The sequence below is a fragment of the Sarcophilus harrisii genome, chromosome X, assembly GCF_902635505.1.
Source record: "Sarcophilus harrisii chromosome X, mSarHar1.11, whole genome shotgun sequence".
Classification (NCBI taxonomy): Eukaryota; Metazoa; Chordata; class Mammalia; order Dasyuromorphia; family Dasyuridae; genus Sarcophilus; species Sarcophilus harrisii.
Window position 1 is genome coordinate 76926467 of NC_045432.1, and position 23012 is coordinate 76949478.

The window sequence follows — 23012 nt, forward strand, 5'->3', positions numbered from 1 at the left end:
ACACCCTCTCTTTGCTCATCAGTACCATTGGTCGGCCTGCTGTTGATTGACAGTTCAGCCATCCAGTGTCAGGAAACACAGAGACCCTGCAAGGAGCTGGGTCTGCCTTCCTTCCCCCTCCCACTCACTACCCGGCTGTTTCCATTGAAGAAGGGCTCAAGCTGCAGTCTGAGCATGCCCAGTGGGGCAACTGCGGTGGAAGGGCCTTTCGATGTCCCTGCTTTGTTAAGCTGGAGTTTATGGGGCTTTCTCAGCCTGAGGCTCTTCCCTCCAGGAACCGGATCAACACACACACACAAATACAAATTAGTGACCAAAGTCAACCAGAATACTCAAGAGCCTTATGTTCATGCCCTATAAGGGTTTTTAAAAACAGAATTGGGGACATTTTCCTTGAAGAAGACAAAGTTCAAGGGGAATCGCAATAGCTTTAGAAGAATTGTAAAGCACAAGGCAGATTAGCCTGATTCTGTTCGGCCCTAGAGAGCAGAGCCTGAAGCAGTCAGGGAGGCCATGTTCAGTTTGGTGTTGGAAAAACCCAACAATCCCATTGTCCCCAAGTGGCCTGGTGGGTGACGCCCCCTTGTCGGAACATCAATGAGGGGTGTCTGGTCAGATCCAGCAGACTAGGGAGCTGCTGGGCTCCCTTCCAGCGCAGAGATGCCTTGGTTCTGTAACGTCGCCTCGGAGCTCACAGACGTTGTCATCTTAGCTACCAGGCAGCGATCCAGATGACCTTTACTCATAATCTCAAGGCAACTTCATCATAGCAGAATGCCCACAGCCTAACACTGCTCTTGGCAGGAAGAACGGCAAAGATATCGACCTTCTTCCCCCTTCCCCCAGCCCTGTCAGAATCCTGAGCTGCTGCCAGACTGGGACCGAGGCAAGAAAAGATGGATGCTGCCAGTTTAAATATTGGCTCAGGGGACTTGGCCAGGAAAAGGAATACCGGAGCAGGGAGGGCGAGAGAGTTCCCAAGATATGTCTCCCAGACTCAAATGGTGGGGAAGGGGAAGGAAAAGGAGGGATAAAGACAATCTACTATGTGCCACACACTGTATTAAGTGCTTTTGACTTATTGCTCATTTGATCCTCCCCACCATGTGAAATAGATGCTACCAATATCCCCATTTTACAGGTGAGGAAACTGAGGTTGAGAGAGGTTCTGTGACTTGCCCCGAGTCACACAGCTAGTATGTGTCTGAGGCTAAATTTGACCTCTGATCTTTCTGAGTTCTTCCAGTCCTCTCTCCACTGTACCAGCAGTGCTTTTGGAGGACTCAGTCTGGTAGGGGCTGCTGGATGACTGGAGTGGTCACTTATCCCAGAGAGAAGATGGATACAATAAGCCAGGAGGTTATAGTTTGAAAGTTGAAAGAAACTGTAAGACATTGGGAACTCTCTTCCCCTCGGGAGCTGGAGTGGACCTTAAGAAGTCATTTAGACCTCATCTGAAAGATGCAGGAAGGACTTGGCCAGAGGTCAACGCCAAAGTCCGGTCTAAAACCCCAGCCTTCTGTCGCCAGATCCCATGAGTGACAGAGTCCCCATTTCTTCCACCTTGGGCTTAGATGGATATGTCGCTAGACTCCTTTAGGCTTTGCCTCCTCATCAAGATGACAGAAAAAGGAACCTGAACTAGTGTGGGCTGGAATGGCTACTGAGGAGGCAGGGAAAAGCTATGGGCGTGGAGTGGGCAGAACAAGAGACAAGCATTCAGGTACCATGGACAGCGGTACTGAACCTCCTCTGCTCTCCTAAAACCAGGGCTCTTGTAAATAAAGCAGAGAAAGGCTCAGTTCACTGTTGGGCCAAGAATGGGACAGTTTCCTGGGCTTAAAACTAAGGAGGGGAGGGATTGTTGCGACTGCTCCCTGGCTGGCCGGGAGCTAATGTGCGTGGGAAGCAGGGTGTAGGCTCGAGCGCGGTTCAATGGTAGACGCTGCAGTTTCCAATGGAGCTACTTGCTAGGAAGTAGCAGCTGGAGGATCCCCCGTGAAGTCAATGAGTCTTTAATTATTAATTGCTGACATTTAGTAGACTGCCTTTAAATAAAATCTCCCCGAGTCTCCGATAGGCCATTATAATTTTGGCCCCAAACACTTTCCGCCCCTCTTTGTCATTTGTCTAGACAAGAGAGGATGTGGAATAGGAGGCAGACTGCGAGGGAGCTGAATTCGGTGACTTCCACCCAAAGAGACTTTGAAAATCCCATGGGAAACTGAGGGAGGAACCAGCTGGAGGTCAAGCCCCCCGCTGCTGGCTAGTTCCTGCCATGGAGTGGGCTTTTTCTCAGCATGTGTCTCAAGGAGGCCAGTCTAGCTGGGTGGTGCTCACCAGGAATAGCTGGGGGATGATTGGGACGAATGACTGCAAAGAAAAGGGAAGCTATCACTTTCCCCTCCCAGGGGGTCTTTGTGGGAGCTGGGCCTATCAGGACCCCACAGGCTCTCCTGCCTGAGGAAACTAAGAAGCGCTCGCAGAATGTTAGCGAGGATCGGGGCCTTCGCTGACCCGGTGATCATCGCCATCACCCAGTTGTTTGCTGTAGAGAGACTTGGAGTCCTCTGGCAGCTTAAAATATAGCCCAACTGACAGGAGTCTGGGAGAGAGCCCATGGTAAAGGTCACTGAGCTAGCCAGACTCCTGAAATCTGCAGAGAAGGGGATTATTGAGATGGCTCTTCCTCCTGACACCTCCATAAATCACATTGGCAAGCTGAGGACTAGGGCAGGGAAGTCTCAGGGAGCTCGGATGTTGCTCAGTCTTACTACATTCAGTGGCAGAGACAGAACAGGGAGTAGGGCCCTCCTTGGGGTCACCGGCTACAATTCCCACCTTCCTCACCCACCCCCAGATAAAGCAAGGCTGGGCCCCACAGAACCGGCCTCCGTTCCCCTCTTCCATCTTTGTTCTACAGTGGTCAGGACAAATGCCCAGGTAGAAATGTGCACAAGGTGGCTTTCTACCTAGGCATTTGTCCTGACCACTGTAGGAACCCCATCCTCCAGCTGGACCCATAGAGCCTCTCTGATGCAGACCAGGCCAAGAGATCCTTTTTCTTTTGCCCAGGGTCCCACAGCCAAGAACTTTTAAGTGTCTGAGACCAGATTGAACTCGGGTCCTCCTGACTTGAGGGCTGATGCTCTAACCACTGCACCACCGAGCTGCCCCCATGCAGGGTTCTTGACCCCAGCCTCCTAATGTGGAGACCATCGGGGCAAAGGGAGGGAGACAATTGGGAGAGTCTCCCGAGGCGTCCTCAACCCTTCATTCCTTGTCTTCTCTTTTCAGTTTGTTGCTCAGCCGAACTGTCAGCAGCTGCTGGCCACACTGTGGTACGATGGCTTCCCAGGCTGGCGGCGGAGACACTGGGGAGTCAAGATGCTGACCTGCATCACCATCGGCCTCCTGTTCCCCATGCTGTCTATAGCTTATCTGGTGGCCCCTAGGAGCAACCTTGGGCTCTTCATCAAAAAACCATTTATCAAGTTCATCTGCCACACGGCCTCCTATCTGACCTTCCTCTTCATGCTGCTTCTGGCCTCCCAGCACATCGTCAGGACGGACCTGCACGTGCAGGGGCCGCCGCCCACCGTGGTGGAGTGGATGATACTGCCCTGGGTTCTAGGTAAGTCCCCGAGAGATCCGGCGACAATTCGGCTCGTTCCGGCCGAGAACGTCATCGGCCCAGGCTCCAATTGTAGCCTCCGGCTGAGCCCAATGCCGGGAGGCACTGACGGGCTCCTACTGCCCAAGCTCAGCAGGAAGTCGAAGGAACTGTCTGTCCTTAAGAAGGAAAGAGAGCAAGGGGCAGACATGCTGGCTGTGTGCGAGCACTTGAAAGTTTATGTGGAAGAGGGATTGTTTCAACGGGCTCCATAAGGTCAAAGTAGAAGTCTAATAAGGCCGGGGTGGGGGGCTGTCTCTAAGCTGGAATGGGCTACAGCCCCTTTCAGGGATACTGTGGAGGGACAGACTCTGTTCAGGGGCCACCGAGGCCCCTTCCAGGTCCAAGGACTGTGTGGAACTCAGCAGAGGGCCAGCTGTCCTGCCGCGCGTGCGCCCCCCCCGCCCCCCCCCCCCGTGCCAAGGAAGGCCTGCTGGAATCCTGGCTGACCTTCACTGGCTTCATTCACACTCAGAGAGGCCGATGACCAGTAGTTCAGGAGCCCACCCCAGAGTATACACCCCTACAGATGGGTCCAAGCACTCATGGTAGGATTTGGGGCATCAGTGGGGAGAGGAGGCCTGATGGACTCTTTGCCACCTCAAAAATTCCCCCAAGTGGGTGATTCTTCTGCCCGGCCGGCCCAGTCCATCTCCTGCCACCCTTAGGGAAGCCCCCCGGGTCTAGCGCAGCTCCACAGGTAGCCATCGATAGGTTCGTTGCCCGGGGAGGCCACATGACGTCCACATCCTGCCTGTCATCGACTGAATGAATCCCCATCAACTGGGGATCTCAAACTTTTCTCAACTCGCTGATCGCATTTAACTCTTCCTCTTGTGGAGAGTTCACTTGGGCCGATGGCCTCTGTTTGACAAATGAGCCTTTTCTCTTGCCTTTCCCTCAGGTTTCATTTGGGGAGAAATTAAGGAGATGTGGGATGGCGGCTTCAATGAGTACATCCACGACTGGTGGAACCTGATGGATTTTGCCATGAACTCCCTCTACCTGGCGACAATCTCATTGAAAATCGTGGCCTACGTCAAGGTATTGTGGCGTCTCTGTCTCTTGAGGTGACTGAATTCTTCCGTTAAGCCTTAGCACTTGGGGAGGGGAGAAGCAGGGGCCAGAAAGACGAGACCCACAATTCCCTGCCTTCCAAGAATTTGCTTTCTTAGTTCCCATTTTTAGAGTTAATAAGAAGGAAGCTGTGAGTACCACCTCTTATAAAAACTACAAATTAAATTAGGTGACAATTTTGCCCAAGGGGGCAGAATTTTCCTTCCATTCTCTGAGAAGTGAAGTGACTTATCCACAGTCACAACCCTAGGAAGTTGAAAGGAGAGAATTCAGACCTGGCCCCCACACTACATTGTTTCAGTAGGGCCGTCCCTGTATCCCCAAAGAATCAAGATGCCCACAGCTCCAGCTCTTTCAGATTTGTAGTGTTTTCCTTGCAGTACCCTTGGAAGCTAAAAAATATAAATCACTGATGCCCCCATTCTACAGATGAGGAAACTGAGACCAAGAGCAAAATGACTCGGCTATGGTCATGAAAATAGTGGGCACTGGAGCCAGCATGTTTCAGGCCAGAAGGAAGCTTAGAATTCATGTAATTCACACACACACTTGAGATGAGGAAATCAAAGCCCAAAGAGAAGTGGCTTGCTGAGATCATGTAGGGCAGGGCTCCTCAGACTACAGCCCTTGGGCCAGATGCAGCAGCTGAGGACGATTATCCCCCTCCCCCAGGGCTATGAAGTTTCTTTATTTAAAGGCCCACAACACAAAGGTTTTGTATTTACTATAGTCCGGCCCTCCAACAGTCTGAGGGACAGTGAACTGGCCCCCTAGTTAAAAAGTTTGAGGACCCCTGATGTAGGGAATAAATAGGAGGAGGAGGATTGGAACTGTCTCCTCGCTTCCAGATCCAGCACTCTTTCCTATTGCCTGTAATACCAGCTCCCTGGGACACTTTGAGCTTTTCCACCAGCATCTTGTTACATCCATTTTTAAGGCTTGTTGTTGGGCAATTGCTATCGGTGCCGCCCTTCTATCCCAGGGAGCCGGCCCTGGGGAGAGGATCCGTGAGGGCCTCCCTTGCCGAGCATATGTATACGTGGCCGTGTGATGAACACATGGGGAAGGGGAGCGGGCTGGCCACGCAGATGCCCACGGTCTGTCTCTTCTTCCTTTCAGTACAACGGTTCTCGTCCCAGGGAGGAATGGGAAATGTGGCACCCGACTCTGATAGCCGAAGCCCTCTTCGCCATCTCCAACATCCTGAGCTCCCTGCGCCTGATATCCCTGTTCACGGCCAACTCTCACCTGGGGCCTTTGCAGATCTCCTTGGGCCGCATGTTGCTCGATATTCTCAAGTTCCTCTTCATCTACTGCCTGGTCCTGCTGGCCTTTGCCAATGGACTGAACCAGCTGTACTTTTACTATGAGACCAGAGCCTCCGACGAGCCCGACAACTGCAAGGGGATCCGCTGTGAGAAACAGAACAATGCCTTCTCCACGTAAGAGCTCCAGGCCCCCCCCCCCACCTGCCCCTCTCCCTGTCCCATCCTCTCTCCTTAGCCTTTTCCTTGCCGTTTCTGTTTTTCCTTCTCTGTCATCATCTAGTTCTCTCTCTATCTCGTCTCTGTCTTTTTTTTCTCTGTATGTCTGTCTCTTTCTCCCTTTTTGTCTGCTTTTCCTTCCCTGGCTCTTTCCTCATTATGTCTGTTTCTATTTTTGTGTAGTTCTCTGTCTTTCCCTCTCCCTGTTTCTGTCTCTTTCTCTTTTTCCTTCTCTTTTGTCTTTCCATCTCTGTCAGTCTCTCTGCGTCTTTCTGTTTTTCCTTCTGACTCTCCATCTCTCTTATTGTCTATTTCTCTCTGTCTGTCTTCCCATCTCCTTCCATTTCTCTGTATCTTTCTCTTCCCATCTGTCACTGTCTTTTTTTTTTGTCAGTCTGTCTGTCTCTTTCACTGGTTTTCCTTCTCTCTGTGTGCGTCTTTCAGTCTGTTTTTATTTCTCTTTGTCCATCTGTCTTTCTGTCTGTCTCTCCATCTTTCTATCTCTTTCTGTTTTTCCATCTGTCACTGTTTCTCTATCTCTCTTTCTATATCTCTGTCAGTCTTTCCATCTCTCTGTTTTTTCTTCTCTGGCTCTTTCCTGTTTGTCTGTCTCTGTATGTGTCTTTCCATCTCCTTCTGTCTTTCTCAGTCTCTTTGTTTTTACTTGTCATCTCTGTCAGGGTCTCTTTGTATTTTTCCATCTCTTTCTCTGTCTCTCTTTTTCTCCATTTCCCTCAATGTCTCTCATTCACTCTCTGTTGGAGAGCTGGATGTAGACTGTGCTAGTTGTTTCCTTTGTCTTTGAAGGGAATGAATGGACTGCTGGGGGCTGGCTTATTTCTGTGACTCAAATGGGCAGCCCACTGAGTTCAATTGCAGCCCGGGCCAACCTGTTTCTTTGAACTGGTTTCTAGCAGAGCCAACTTCCCCATTCAGAGCTTACCCAATAGATGAAGTGGGGCAACTCGGCCCTAGTGCCTTTAACCCGTCCATAATGGAGGCGATGACCCAAGAGAGAGTATGCCGTTTAGGAGTTCGTTGTGTCTCCCCCCCAGCCCCTTCCTGGCTCTCGGAGCCAACGTCCCAAGTGCATCAGCCCTTTGGCTGATGTCACTGTACCTGCTCGTGGGGGGCTGTGCCTTTTCCGTACTCCGTTTTGGGCAAGCAACGAGAATCCCAAGTCTGGAGTCTAGACAGAAAACCAAGTCCAAATTTGGTTTTTGTTCGCCCCTTCTCTTTAGGGAGGCTTGAATTGTCTTCATGGGCCAATCTTCTCCTCCCCACCCAAATTCAGCCCAGTGGTCATCACCCAGGGAAGTCCCTCTCGGGGACCGCCCAGCCCTCTCTGGAAAATGGGATTACAAGAAAGGGGGCCAAGCTGGCGTTAATCCCCTAGTGTCAGAACATGCCATGGAAGCGGAGCTGCCTTGCACTCCCCCACGCTGGCTGTGAGGTCCCACCTCCTCCTCCCTTCAGCTCACAAACCCCAGGAGTGCCATTTGTTCCCATCACGGCATTAGCGGGCAGGGAGCACATGAATAGGAGGCTCCTTCAGGAGGCTAGCCCCCCACCTAAGTGCCTCTTTATACAGCCCACACTTAGGAAGTTTATTCAGTGTCCAAGGGGAGGTTGGCTCAGCGATTTGTAACAGCCTTGACGCTGGCAGCCATTGTGTGCCCATCACATGCCCAGCAGGATGGCTGACGACAATGAACACCTGTCATACAGGAAATTACAGCTGGGGGACCGAGAGCGGGAGCTGCTGCCCCTTTCCTTGGCTCGCCCTCAATTAATTAAATTAATTTTTTGGGGGGGTGCACAAAAGTTTGAATGTGATTTGCTTGCCCCTCCCAGCCTCCATCCTGCTGCATTTTTAATCCATCTCCTGATTGTGTTACTAAGCAATGGCTGCAGAAAAGGCCTCAATAGAGAAAGGACAAAAAGAGAGAAAGAAAAGACAGAGAGATGGAAAGACAAAGACAGAAAGTAAGAGACAGAGAAGGAAAAACAGAGAAAGACAGATGAAAAGACAGATAAAAAGAGTGACAGAAGACACAGAATGACAGAGATGGAAAGAGACAAAAAGAAAGACAGAAGGAAAAACAGAGAGACACAGAATGATACAGAGATGGAAAGAGATAGAGAGACGGAAGGAAAAACAGACAGGAAAGACAGAGACAAAGAGACAGACACAGAGAGATGGAAAGAGAAAGACAGAGATAGAAAGACAGAGAAGTGACTTCTCCCACTTAGCCTAACATTCCCATAGTGCTTTTGAGTTTGACTTAATGCTAACCCTTGGAACCTGTTTTCACAACAGCGGCTCCTAGTGAACAAGGTTTTTTTTGTTTTGTTTTGTTTTTTCCTGAATTGAAAGGCTGTCTGGCTCAGCCCCTGTGTGAGCAACAGCCCTGCCATGCTGCCCTCCCACCTCTTTTTGACCAAACCCGTTACTTCCCAAGGCCACCAGTTCCCCTTTCGGACAGCTCCCATTGGTGGGAAGTGACCTAGGAGAAGCTTCCTGAAGGCTGATCTAGTGGTCAACAACCTTCCACCTCCCAAAGAAGCCCAGTCTATTTTGGGGAAGTTTGAATTGCTAGGAAGACTTTCCTGATGTGTAGCCTCAGTTGGTCTTTTTGCAATTTTAATTAAGTTTAATCCCTCTGCCCCGGCTAGGGCTTTAAGGGCAGCTACTATATACTATATACCACTATGTACTGAGTGCCGGGTCTGGAATCAGGAAGAGCCAAGTTTAAATCCAGCCGGAGACATTCCCTAGCAAGTTTGCCTCAGTTTCTTCATCTGTAAAATGGGAGAAATAACAGCACCTACCCCTTTGGGTCATTGCACATATCAAGTGAAATAATATTTAGAAAATACTTAGCATGGATTGCCTGGCACATAGTGAGTACGTATAAATGTTAGCTATTGTAGCCCTTATTGTTCCCCCTGCCAGCCTTTCAAATCCCGTGGAGTAAATGGCCACTAAGCCAGCACCATGTAAGAGGTGGCGCAGAGGTTTCGAATGTTTCCTCCATCCCCCCTCTACCCTTACTGTCTAATGCCCAAGATTTCACCAAATGGGCATCTTTCCTTCAGTTCTGATCAATGAGCCTCCGGAGGAGCGATACAGAAGGGCTGATTTAGGCCCCAGATCAGGGGCTTCCTATCCCAGAGAGCGTTCCAAAACAGGAACGGGCTGCTGAGTCAGAATAGGGGTTCTGCTCTCTCTGGTTTCCCCCACTGTAAAGCTTTGAGCAGCGGTTGTTCCTTCCAGCCCTGGAGCTCCAGAGGTGCAGCGTGGGAGCCACGCGGGGCTGGCGGCAGTGCTAAAAACCCCCACTGAGTGAACAATGACTGCTTTCCAGCCTCCTCCGGCGCCATGCCCTAGATAGAATGGCCCCCCACCTGAGAGCGCAGCAAGGCAGGAAAGGAGGAGCAGGCCTCAGATTGGTCAGAGGCCAAATGGACCCCTAGCCATGTCATCAGTCCAATAGTCCTCCAGATCCCAGGAGCCAAAGGCCTTTATTTTCCCTTCAGCCGGACTTGGAGTCCGGTCACCTCACCTCTGGGGCTGGAGGTGTCCACCTAACTTGGTGCTTCGGCTTCTCCCATGGGGAGCTCTAGGAAGAGTCCCCCATGACTCTTCCTAGATGTGCTGCTCCATCAGTAAGATAAATGGGAGCAGAGGTTTGGGGTGAGGGGAGACAGTACAATGAAGAAAGCTGTCCGAGCCCTAGGATAACCTGCTCCCCTTCCCCTTGTGGGAACCTTTTAAATCCTGGGGCATAAATGGTCACTGAGCCCTGAGTGAACATTTTTAAGGGCCAAAATAGGTCAAGCTTATCAATCCTTCAATTACCACACAATTATTAATCACCTCCTGTATGCCAGGCACTGTTCCAGATATGAATACAAAGAATGAAGCAATCCCTGCTCTCAAGGAACTTAAATTCTAAGTACCTACAGCACAGCACAATGGAATTGATGCAAATCTGAGTGAGTTTCAATGGAGTTGGGGCCCAGTACATTTTGATTTCAAAGTTTTTTTCCCCATAGTGAGGTGAGGAAAGGTTTTATCTGAAGTAGAGAGACAGAAGGGGGGAGAGAGGGAATGCACTGATGCAGTTGGATGGCCAACTTAAAGGGAACACACCAGCTCCCCCCTAGGCGGGATAGCATTAGACCGCCCCATTTCTTGCCCCTTCAGAGTAAGTAGACAGCAATGCTCTATGTGTCTTTCAGGCTTTTTGAAACCCTTCAGTCACTCTTCTGGTCGGTGTTTGGACTTCTGAATCTCTATGTCACCAACGTCAAAGCCAGGCACGAGTTCACTGAATTTGTGGGGGCGACCATGTTTGGGACGTACAATGTCATCTCCCTGGTGGTGCTGCTGAACATGCTCATCGCCATGATGAACAACTCCTACCAGCTCATTGCAGTGAGTACGCCACCCGGTCGGCATGCCGCGTCACACTTCAGAAACAAAAACACAAAACACAAAAGGTACCTTCTCCTCTGGCTGCCTGACTGCCAAGGATCACCAAGAGGGCTTGGGTTGAAGTCTCCACTCGGTTGCTTCTTACCTGGGTGATTTCAGCCAAGTCCTCCTCCACGGGGTGGTCATAGCAGATTACCTCTCAGTTCTTTTCCAACTCCCACTCTCTGCTAGTCATCCAAATCTATAACCTGGGAAGTGGACTCCTAGACTGAGGAGCAGCTGCCTGGTTTCCATCAGCTGGTTTTGAATGTAGCCATGATTTTGCTGTCTTTTCCCCAACAATGATGACAGAAGTTGTTGCTTTGCCAAACTCATAAGTAAGCTATATTCAACAGTCAAGTCTAGGACATTCAGCAGGCTTCCCTGATCTCCACTCCGGGTTCCTAAGCCACCATGATGTCCTCCTACACCAATCAGAAGGACCCTCCTGCCCTACTTTGTCCTTCCTCTGCTTCACCTCAAGAGTTCACGGGGTTTTGTTGCCCGCTTTCCTTCTTGCCCTTTTCTCCTGCATTCTCACACCGAAAGCTTTCTCCTTTTTAAACTTTGGCTTCTGTGAGAAAGAGCAGCAGGTACTCTGAGAATAGATTGTGGGCATTTAGCCATGGCACAGCCTCCTTACTCTATCCACTGTACCACCCAGCTGCCTTTAAAGCCATAGTGCCTTCTCCCTATCCCCCCTCTACCTTTCTGACTCCTCTGTCTCAGAGCATTACTTCATCCAAGTAATGCCCACTGATTTTTGTCCCATACATTCTCACTTGAAGATCTGGATCAGCTATCATCTCTAGTTCCAGCTTTTCTGAGTGTCCTGCAGTTCTGCTCTGGCTCACGTCACTTGTAGAAGTTCCTCTCCCTGCTAAAAATTGCTTATTTCTTAACACAAAAATAATCAATTTTAAAATAGTGTACATCAAGTAAGTTATTTATAATAAAACATTTTCATCTTTTAGCAACTCGATACACTCTTAACAAAAGTAGATGACTGTGAAGTATGGCCTAGTTCCTTGGAGGGTCTTGGGGTCAGCCAGAGTCAGGATAAATTAAAGTCCTTTGTCTTTAGGGGGAGAAGTGAAGGAGACAGACCAACTGCCACAAGCCTTGCCAATGATGTGTCCTGGATTCTCAAGTCCAAAGTCACCAACTTCTCTTACCCTGCCCTCAAATCCTAGTCTCTGATTATCTTAACACCAAACATTCAGTAAGCACCGAACAGTGAGAAGAGCCATTTCTCCAAACATATGCTAATAGAGTCATTATCTCACATCGAATAGGTAATTAGCTTTAAGTGCTCGGTTGCATGATTCCAACATCCCTTTTTCAGAGTTTCAACCCTCTCCACAAGCCATTTTTCTCCCAAGATCACCAACTATGCTGATATTCCTTTCCTTAACACAGAACAGTTACTTAGGATATTCACTAAAATAAGAGATTCAAGTCTTTGCATCATTTGCCTAATCATCCCCATACCATCATGAGAAATTAAAGACCTCGACTTACACAGAAATATATAACTATCAACAGATATCATGGCCAAATACTTAGCTGTTTAGAATATGGAATAGTTGTGATAAGGCAGCCACTGGCAGGTGGCTCCCGTATCACAACACAGAATGTAGAATATTCTATATGTAGAATTTAGAAGACAGAAAGGATTACTTGTGTCATCTTATTGGAGTACTTATAGTAGCCTATAAGATAAAGATTTAATATTACGTTCCTACCGCTCCTTGGAAATGATTATAGAAATCTGCCATAAAAGAAAAATGGGACATAAGCCAAACTGAGCATTGAGCCAGGCAGGATATTTTCCAGAAGAAATGTCACATTAAGGAAAGTAAGTCTGGAGAATCCCTGATGATCGTACTTTGGGCATCAGACTCAGAATGGCGTCCGTTAACCAGAGCTCAGGTGGATTCATCTTTCCAGAATCACGTATCTCAGATTACAAGTATTGACTATATTTTCACAATTTAACTTGAAATCACGAGTCCTCATGCTGAGTAGATGCTCCCTCATCCCCGAGTTCAGCATTACCCAAATGATTTTGTATGCAGACAACAACTTATGTGGAAAATTGGCTACAGTAAAGCACGTTCGGTTATTAATCACATTCAAATGGGTGTAAACATAGGCTCCTTTAAACAATGAGAACATCTTTAAAGTAACTCTTAATAGTTTGTAAACATTTCTACACAGATTAAATAAACATAAGTGAAATCAGATTTCCTGTTAAGGTGACACAAGAAAGCTCATAAGTTACTTGTCTTCACTAACATCCTAATCCCTAAACCAAAAGAGATTCCTGACTTTAACCTCACAATTTAGTAGATTTATATTTTTGTAAATCTGATAATGGAAATATAGTCTGAGAATTATAAGTAGGAACATGTTTATAAGAGCATCAAAATGGATCCTCAAGACCTATCTCACTAAAAGTAGCCTAGCATATAGAACCAAGGAGACAGATTTCATGTATGGAAAAATGAATTAAGAAGGGCGGTTCTTTAATTCTTTTGTGTTCTGGATTTAAGTGTTGAGAGACCGATGTAAAAATAATAAAAATAATAGGTGGCACAGTGGATAGAACACTAGCCCTGAAGTCAGTTAAAATCTGGTCTCAGACACTTAACATTTCCTAGCTGGGCAAGTCACAACTTATGTTACTTAAATTGGAATTTATCAAAGGTTGGTGTAAATTGTCTTTATTTTTGCTTTAAGGGTGAATTCAGAGAGAGACAGTTTAAAGGTCTAACCTCAGGAGAGTTGAGTGATTATCTTTTATAACATCAGGATAAATTGTAAGCTGTTTTCAAGAAAGGGAAATACTTTTAGGAAGGTTTAAATAAAAAAACCTTTTGTGATTTTTAGAAGGATTGCTAAACAGTATTTTGTAAGCTAATTAATTGTAATAATTTAATGGATATTAATAACAATTCTGTTCAAATCTACAGTGATTAGCTAGATGTTATTGTCTGAGGAGAAAACTTTTTTGTGGGACTGTGAATTTTCTGAGTTTCATTCTTAGGTTTCCTGAGAAAGAAAGGTCAGCAGCTCAATGGAAGCAACACTTGAGCTCTAAGGCTAGTGGATCTGTTCATATCTATCTCCTGATATAGTATCATCATAATAAATAATAAATTTTACTTAAAATGAGACCAGAATAAATTCAATTACATCTGGAGCTATTTTCTAAATGCTATCATACAGAAACTCACTCTATAATTTCAATTATTCAGTATATTTTACATAGGGGCTTTTAATTCCAAGTATTTCATATTATGAGATTTGCCGTTTTCAGCTAATCTGCCGCCAAAGATTTTAAAAGCAGTAGTGTTAGAATAGATTTTCATTATAAGAAATTCTGTCATACTTAGGAAAAAGTTCTTATGAGATTCTTCCTTCCACCATAAAAATTCCAAGTGGAACAAGAAGGCCTTAGAATTTGCAAGGAAGTTCTGATGTACCCAGTTTAGGGAAAGCTCTGTCTGTCTGTCTCCTGCTTGGCCGATTCTGATTCCCAGGAGAGTCCTCTGAAGAGTGGGGAAACTCGAGCAAATCAAGATGGTTAGTAAAAATCATTAATTGCCTCAGCTTTATACTTTTCAAGAAAGCTTGACTGGCTCTTTGACCCAAATTCCAAGAGAACCCCAGATTCTAAATGGTGAAGAGAAACGATACAACAAGGAGACCGAGAACGTTGTATCATTTCTCTTCACCGTTTAGAATCTGGAGTTAACGCTTGGTAATTTACAGATCAAGAGAACTGGATTTCTCTTACGATTTTTACCAACATTATTTATTTAAAAAAAAACAGCTTTTACAACATTAACATACATTTTAAACGAACTACTGAAATCCTAAAGTCATTGCATTTAAGGCATTATAATAACTCTGATCAATGTCTTAAAAGGAAAAAAAAAAGCTTATTTTTGCAGATGTCAGACATATTGTTGGGGGATAAGCAAGACAGTTCTCTAGATTTAATTTAAATATGATCCAAGTGTTATTAGGTGGTTCATTAATTAACTTTCAGCTGAGATGATAGGCTGTTTGGTCTGAGATGTTATCAAGCTTAGAGCTGCAGAAAAATAATCTTGTCATTTTTCTCCGAGTCCTCCCTCCCCGCTTTTCCTGTTCCCTTACTTAATAAGCTAATCTTAGCAAACCTCACACAGACATAGACACAGAGATAAACCACAATGAAAAGTTGAGATTAAAATTTTCTTGAGAGAACTTTCTACTCTGCTTTTCTGTTCATACTTACCCATCTGCCTCCTACTTCTTTTCAGAAACTTTTTCAGCTACACACTCCAATCCTATACTTAGTCCAATTCCTTCAACACTTCTTAGCCCGAAAACCTTAAGAAGGCTTTTTAACTTAACTTGTAGTTTTTACAAGAGGTGGTACTTACAGCTTTCCTGTTTCATCCAGCCTTCTGATCCCCAAAATTCCTCAGGCAGCTCCCCACCTCTCTGCCAGCACACCCAAAAACTTAATTAAAACTGGGAATTCTTTTTAAAGCCTTCTTTGGAAAAGGCTTTCATTTGTAGACACTCTATCCCCACAAGCCTGTTTGAGAAGACCCCATGCTGGTGAGAGTGAACATTAGAGAGCTGCAGCATTTAAAACAGATAAATAGACACAACACTGTAACCTTACCCAGATAAAATTTGGTATCTGCTAAAGGGAGAGTCAGCTTCACCATCAGAGTTCTAACAGAGAACTCTGTTAGGGTGGAGCTCCTGTTTAAGAATCTAGAGGTCAAGGCTCTGTGACAACGAAAAAGGTTGGAGAGATATTAATAAAGGGATTAAATCATGCAGAAGCTATAAGGTCAAGACAATCATGGTGGCAGGCTCACAGTGGACAAACATTTCAAAGAGCAGAACACAATAGCTTCCAACGCTTAATCTTATTATCGTCAACATCCTTCAGGAGACTGATTTTTTAGACTCAGGACTTTAGAAGAGGAGAGCTCTGATTCTCTCCCAATTATTGGTTACTGTAATCACTTCTCTCGCATTTTACATAAGATGTTGTGGAAGTTTTATTTGAAATTTTATTTGTAAATAATTTTTTTTTAAAATCATGGCTCTCAGTTAGTCAAACCGTCAACCAGAATTTCTTAGAAGAAATACAAGCTATTCACCACCTTCTGCAAAAATTCTATAACTCACTAGTAATTAGAAAAAAAATCAAACAAACAACTTTGGAGTTTCAAGATGAAAAAGGAAAATTTTGGAGGGCAAATGGAAAAACAGCTGCTCATAAATGCATGGTCGGTGAAGTTAAGTTGGTTCAATCTTTCTGGAAAACATTTTGTAATCATATCTTCCAACTTACAAAACTGCGTATCAAACCCCAACAATACCACTCAACATGTACCCAGATGAAAGTAAAAGATAAGGAGCTGTCCAAGGTGGACAGAAATATTTATAGCACCACTTTGTGTAATAGCAAGGATGGGGAAACAAAGTAAATCCCCATCAACTGTTGACTATTTGAACAAATTGTGGAGAGAGAAGGGAAGGAACAGTAAAAAGAAAATGGAAAGAGAAGATGAAATGGAAGGATATTTAAAAGAGGGATAATTGTGACCCCAGGAATATAAAAAGGACAATTTAAATTACATAAAATAACAAAGATTTTGTACAAGCACAATCAATACAGCTAGAATTAGAAGAGAATCAGTTTATATTTGCAGCAAATATATACGAGAAAGGTGTCTTCTCCAGCATAGAAATTTAATATATTTAAGAATCAAAAGAAACACCAAGTATCTATGACATATAAAAGGGCATTCTAAATCACCAATAATACAAGAAATGCAAAATAAAAAAATTTGAGGTTCTACCATGACTTATGATTGGCAAACATAATAAAAAATTAAAATGGCAAATATTGCGTGCAAGACAAAAACATTTCTAGATACAAGTATTTACGGCAGCACCTTTCGTGCTGCCTCCTGCTCCTCCACCTCTCCCCCCCCGCCCAGTGTGCCAACCTTAAACCCTTTCTTCTCTGGCTGAAGATGAGTGCAGCCCCAAGAGGGTGTGCGTGTGTGTCCTGAGCCAGACAGGAAAGGGAGTCATGTTGGCACACTGGCCCCCCTCCACCTCCCTCCTCTGCCGTGTGCCACCGCCTCCTCCGCCTCCGCCAGTGTGCCAACCTTAAAACTTTTCTTCTCTGACTCAAGATGAGTGCAGCCCCGTGGGTGTGTGTGGGCGTGTGTGTATGTGCACTTCTTTACACAAAATCTCAGAAACGCCAACACCATTTTCTTCCATCAGAAAGGTCACCCCCAAAACATACAAGTTAGACAAATTACCAGTCCTACAATGACACTCACAAAGTCCACAGATGCTCCTCACCCTGATGCTGCACTTCCCTGCCCTCCACAGCAGACTGTGGAGACTACCCACTTTCTCCTCTTGATGAGCTTGTTCTTGGTGAGTGCACCTAAGACCCCTGGCTGGGGTGGACATCCGTGTCGGTGCATTTGTTCCCGATGAGATGGTTTTCTTCAAGAGTTTGCTCCCTTCCGAGTTGTAGCCTTGGACAGCTGAGAATTCTGGAAGGGGACTTTATGACAAAAATGAAGTGTCCTCCATACGTGATCATCTCCTCCTCTGTAGCCAAGACCCTGGACAATCCCGACGCCATCATCTAGGTTGATACTTATGCTTCCTAATTATGTCATCAACATAGCACATATACTTTTATCCAAATCACTGCTCAAAATGATTTTTCACTAAAGACATCCTACCACATTGATGCTGAACCGTTAACCAATACTAAGATGGAGAATTGTGGTTCTTAGAAAAAGGGTGTATGTAGCCAGCAACAAGATCATATGACGATCAACTATAATGGACTCGGTTTTTCTCAGAAGTTCAATAATCCAAGGCAATCCCTATAAACTGAGGATAGAAAATGCCATCCGTGAGGCACGTAGGTGGCACAGCAGATAGAGCACCAGCCCTGAAGTCAGGAGGACCCGAGTTCAAATCTGTCTTAGACACTTAGCACTTCCTAGCTCTGTTAATTCCTTAACCTCAATTGCCTCAGCAGGAAAAAAAAAAGCAAAACCAAAATGCCATCCGCTATCCAGAGAGGGACACTGAATGGGGATCAACACGCACTATTTTGAAAAAACTCTACTTCTTGAAGAGTTCCTAGATGTATAACCAGAAGGAAACAGATTCTGGTTGTCTGGCTTTGACTGTACATGGAGCCCTGCAGAAATTCTAGAAGTTCCTTTTGGTTTTAGATCTAGGATCTCTTCTGAAAATAGTATGAGTTGATGGTTTGGCGTCAATGTGATGGGTCTATATTGAAAAATTCCAGTGATCTATATTTGATGACACATGGGTGGTACTCGCCATGAACTGCTCTATCATGAAATATCCATAAACACAAGACAGAAACAGTTATGTGGGAAGAGCTCGCCACTCAGACATGAGAGAGGAGGAGGGAAGAAGTACCAACACAAGCCCCATCCCACTACTTTTATACCACAATCACTGAGCAATGTTGCCCTAAAGAGAATTAAAGATGTGGTTCCAAGTTCCAATGAAATCCTGTAGTGCCAATCTGAAAAGACAACAAATTATCCTGGACTTATCCAGGATTCACTAACAGTCTGGGCATCGAGATGCCACAAAGCTGTGCCAGTTGCTAGATTTAGGCAAGAGAGAGTAGATCATGTATGGAAGACATAGAGCATAGGTTTCTGTAGGATGTCTTTAGTGAAAAATCATTTTGAGCAGTGATTTGGATAAAAGTATATGTGCTATGTTGATGACATAGGAGGCATAAGTATCAACCTAGATGATGGCGTCGGGATTGTCCAGGATCTTGGAAGAGGAGGAGGAGGAGGAGATGATCACATATGGAGGACACTTCATTTTTGTTGTAAAGTCCCCTTCCAGAATTCTCAGCTGTCCAAGGCTACAACTCAGAAGGGAGCAAACTCTTGAGGAAAACCGCCTCGTGGGGAACAAATGCTCCGGCACAGATGTCCACCCCAGCCAGGGGTCTTAGGTGCACTCACCAAGAACAAGCTCATCAAGAGGAGAAAGTGGGTAGTCTCCACAATCTAGAAGATCCATGTCTCCAGGAAAGACATTGCACCTATGAGAGAGATCGCATACCCAAAGGATTTCCTTTTTGTACAAGCTGCCCGATAACCCGTCACGTTGAGTGTACAATTATTAGACATAGTCCTTCCTTTAGAATGCAAGAACTCACTGGGTCTGAATCGAACCTATTATATTATTATTACTATATATCATTATATTATAATTGAACCAATTATTGACCTCCTGCTCTTTGCATCCCCAGTTTTGAAAGACTTCTCAGAGCTAGTTGACAGGGTCATGAGGGTCAAGTGGGATAATGGGTGATGGTAAGTACTTTACAAACCGCTATCAATCTTAGCTACTCTGATGGTCCCTAATCCCAATTCCTAGTATCTTGAAACTTTCTGAAAGAGGTGGAACTGGTTATGAATTTGAAATAAGAAAGAAAATGACAGAAAATGGCTCTGACTTCTCCTCTCCCCATCCCACTCCCTTGCTATCTTATGGAGACAACGGTCCTTAGCCTGGGAGACAATTACAGTATGGATATTAGGCTGGGACAAATGCCCAGTGGAACAGCAACACATGATTGGGACTGTCTACTTTTTGGAAATACACAAATACGATTTCCAACTAATGAGCTACTTTTCTCTTGACAAACCCAGCCATTACACATGGCCTATCAAATGTGCCACTTTCTTGAAATATTCAAACACCCAAGAAACTAATTAAAATGGGCTTAGTCACAGAACTCTGCAAGATGAGACACACAGCAAATAGACTCGGTCAATTCAGGGTTTGGGGGAAGGAGAGAGAGAGTCCTATTGCAGCCTCCCCCTTCTGCATCCAAGATTCTGAGAGATTTACCTTGGTCAGTTCCCAACTACAGAACACCATCCTGTTTCCTTTCACAAATCCCCCACAGGTCTTAGCACCCACGATATTATAGCCAAAGAAGACGGCTGGCTTTGGAGTTAGTGGAGCTGTGTTCCAGTCCCAGCTACTCTCTCACTGCCTCAGATGACTCACCTACCTCCCTGAGGAGGACTACATAATGACCGAGGTCACCGTGTACTCCAAATCTATAGTCCTAGGATTCTGCAACAAGGCAGTTAGTCACACATGGCCTAGGATAAAGTACAAAAAGGGAAACTGTTGTTCTTTGTGATGTCATCTCCCTAATCCTTGGGCTTCTTCTCTCACGTGCAGGATCATGCAGACATTGAGTGGAAATTTGCCCGAACCAAGCTCTGGATGAGTTACTTTGATGAAGGGGCCACCTTACCACCTCCCTTCAATATCATCCCAAGCCCCAAGTCCTTCTGCTACCTGGGCCAGTGGTTCCACAGGCACTTTTACGCCAACAGGGGCTCGGCAAATAATGGAAGGAAGCATGGCAACCTGAAAATGTTCACTGTAAGGCTGCTCCTTGGGGGAGAGGGGGACAGTTCATAAAATCAGGCTCAGTGGTAACCTCCCGGGTCCTGGGCAGCCCCTACTCTCTTTAGTCCATAGCTTTGAGTGCATGACCTACTGCCTTCCTTGGCCCTGGGGAGAAAGTGGCATTTCCTGGGGGAGGGGCTACCAACATAAAACCCTTGTTCATTTCTGATTCTAGGAACGCCATGCTGACAGCTTGATTCAAAATCAGAATTACCAGGTAAGGCCCTACAACATCAGGCAGTGGGACAAGAGCTCCTGACCAGCTCCCACAGCCTGGAAGCAACACCTGCTCTGGTTGTGTAACACCATTTCTGCCACAAGCAGGATACTCCAAGAGGCTGGGGGCTCATCTTGGGCTTACTTTTTCCCTCCACGTAGACTGGTTTTGCAATTTAAAACCTACCTTTATATCACTCTGAAAATGGAATGCACGTAGAATGTAAGCACCTGAGGGAGGAAATGACTTCAGAGAGACACACACTCACACACAGAGAGAGAGAGAGACAGAGATAAAATGAGAATATGTGTGTGAGAGAGATTAGATCCGGTGGAAGCCGGAAAATAAAATTGGAGGCTTAGCTCTCCCTCTGTGGCTATGCCAAAATGCAGATGTTAATTCAACAATTGGACAGTTTATCTTGAGATGCTCCAGCAACCCTGAGAACCCATTCCCATTTCCTCCCAGCAGAGAATAATCACACTCAAATGTCACACAAAGAGTGGGAGAATTGTCAGGAGACTCAGCAGTTATTCTTCCTATGCAAGATTAGCTTTTACTTATTACACAGATGGCTCCATGTTATTGAGGATAAAGGGCAAACCTTGGAGTCCGGAAGCCCTGGGGGTGCAAGTTCTTGACATATCCTAGCAGGTTATTTCATTTCTCATTGATCCCAGGCAACCCTCCAAGCTCAATAAGTCCAGATGTGTTCCCTATCTGCATCAGTGAAAAGCTTTTCCACACTGAGAGTTCTCTATAGAGATCCAAGGGTCCAAACCAAGGGTAAAAACTAGGTCTGGCCTCCTGAGCAAGAAAAGCAGAAAATACCTGATTTGGGAGGGGTTCTCCCCCCCAATTGTTTCCACAATTCCCTGGATAGTTTTAGGAAACAAGAATATTCCACCGGCATTTCCCAACAGCTTCCATGGATTCAAATGGTGAGAGGCAATGGCAACAGCTGAGGTTTCTTGATTCCCCCCCAACTGTTCTGCAAATATGAAGGGTGGTCCCACTGGAATTAACCTTAGACTGGATCATCAGCATTTACCCAGCCAGGGAATGTTCATAGCATGAGGGTTCCTCTGACAAGCTAACAGGAAGAAGCTCAATAGGACAAGACAGGTGGGCATCCAGGAGGAAGGCAAGGGATTCTTCTGGCCATCTGGTCAGCACCCTGGACAGGGACGCAATACCAAATTTAGATAAGCCATTGTCCCATGGCCCACATGGAAGGTTTGTCTAGAAGGGGGTAGAGAAGCTATTCTTAGGGTAAGAGGAGCTCTGAAGTTCAACTCTGTGAATCTGGGTTCAAATGCCAATTCTGCCACTTACTGAGCAAAGACCCTTCTCTTCCCCTCTCCACGAATCAGTTTCTTCTATGAAATAAGAGGATTGAACTAAAAGTCCTACAAACTCTAAATCCATGAATACAGACCCATCTAGTGCAACAAACATTCAAGTGCCCAATCTGTTCAAGGCACCCAAGGATATAAAAACCAAATTAAAAAAAAACACGCATCTCTGCCCTCCAGTAGCTGACATCCTACCATGGAATCTGTGGTCTGTGCCCCAGAGCCCTTTGCAGCCACCATTTGACCCAGAACTCACCTACCTCTCCTCCAGGGCCTGTTGCACTTTATTGTGCCCAGAGTAGCTCTCCTGGCGATAGCCCCACTCCCAAGATTCAAAGGCTAAGTAAGTCCCAGGACCTCTCCCAGACCTGATCAGCTCCTACCTCAGGGACCCCTTTGGTCACACTTGAGAGGCCAAAGCCCCAAACTGCTAGGACTTATTGTTCATCCCCCCAAACTCGAGTCCCTCTAGTCACAATATTACACTGTACATGCACTGGATGGCAACAGGGTTAAGTGCCACGGGAAACACATTTGAATTAAAAAGATGGACTTGGCAGGCAGCTTTAGGAGTCTCTGTCCATGACCAGGTTCTCCAGACCCAAACAAAAGCTCCACTGGTACAGTTGCGATCCCACCTATTTCTGCTGAATTCTTGGTCACTTACTATAGCAGTGAATCCCAGGATGAGAGCTAGCTAGGCAAGAGGAAGGAAGTGAGTGCACTTTCTGCTTTATGTTCCAGGAAGTGATACGGAATTTGGTGAAGAGATACGTCGCAGCCATGATCAGAAGCTCCAAAACAAATGATGGACTGACAGAAGAAAACTTTAAGGTAATCTGAGCTTGCCAATAGTGTTTCTCACCACAGAGAGCCCAACTTATCCCTCTGTATTCTGAGCTGTGGGAGATGACCTATCTGTACACAGTGAGACAGCTAGAATCCACAGCCTCCCTCAGAGATCTCTGCAGTTCAGCACTGAGTAGGGAGCTATTTGTGCAATACCAATCTCACGCCATTCTGCCTTCAACAACATCACTTTTACCACCTGTTATATATCCTACCATTATCAATTCATTCCTTTGAGCCTTAAATGTATTTGTTTCTGTCTTCATGAGTCCTGGTCGAAATAGATACCTCTAGGAAGGGATCGCAGACCAAGGGTAGAGCTGGACCG

General features: G+C 45.9%; 1 protein-coding gene across 1 annotated transcript in view; it reads left to right on the forward strand.

Annotated features, from left to right (window-relative positions):
* Nucleotides 1-23012, forward strand: part of TRPC5 (transient receptor potential cation channel subfamily C member 5) — a 95839-nt gene that overhangs the window by 65174 nt on the left and 7653 nt on the right. Inside the window, exons 4-10 of the mRNA XM_003774925.2 lie at nucleotides 3298-3634; nucleotides 4578-4717; nucleotides 5870-6192; nucleotides 10480-10675; nucleotides 20030-20236; nucleotides 20439-20480; nucleotides 22580-22669. Of these exons, the coding sequence (XP_003774973.1) occupies nucleotides 3298-3634; nucleotides 4578-4717; nucleotides 5870-6192; nucleotides 10480-10675; nucleotides 20030-20236; nucleotides 20439-20480; nucleotides 22580-22669 (1335 nt within the window). The remainder of the gene's footprint in view (nucleotides 1-3297; nucleotides 3635-4577; nucleotides 4718-5869; nucleotides 6193-10479; nucleotides 10676-20029; nucleotides 20237-20438; nucleotides 20481-22579; nucleotides 22670-23012) is intronic.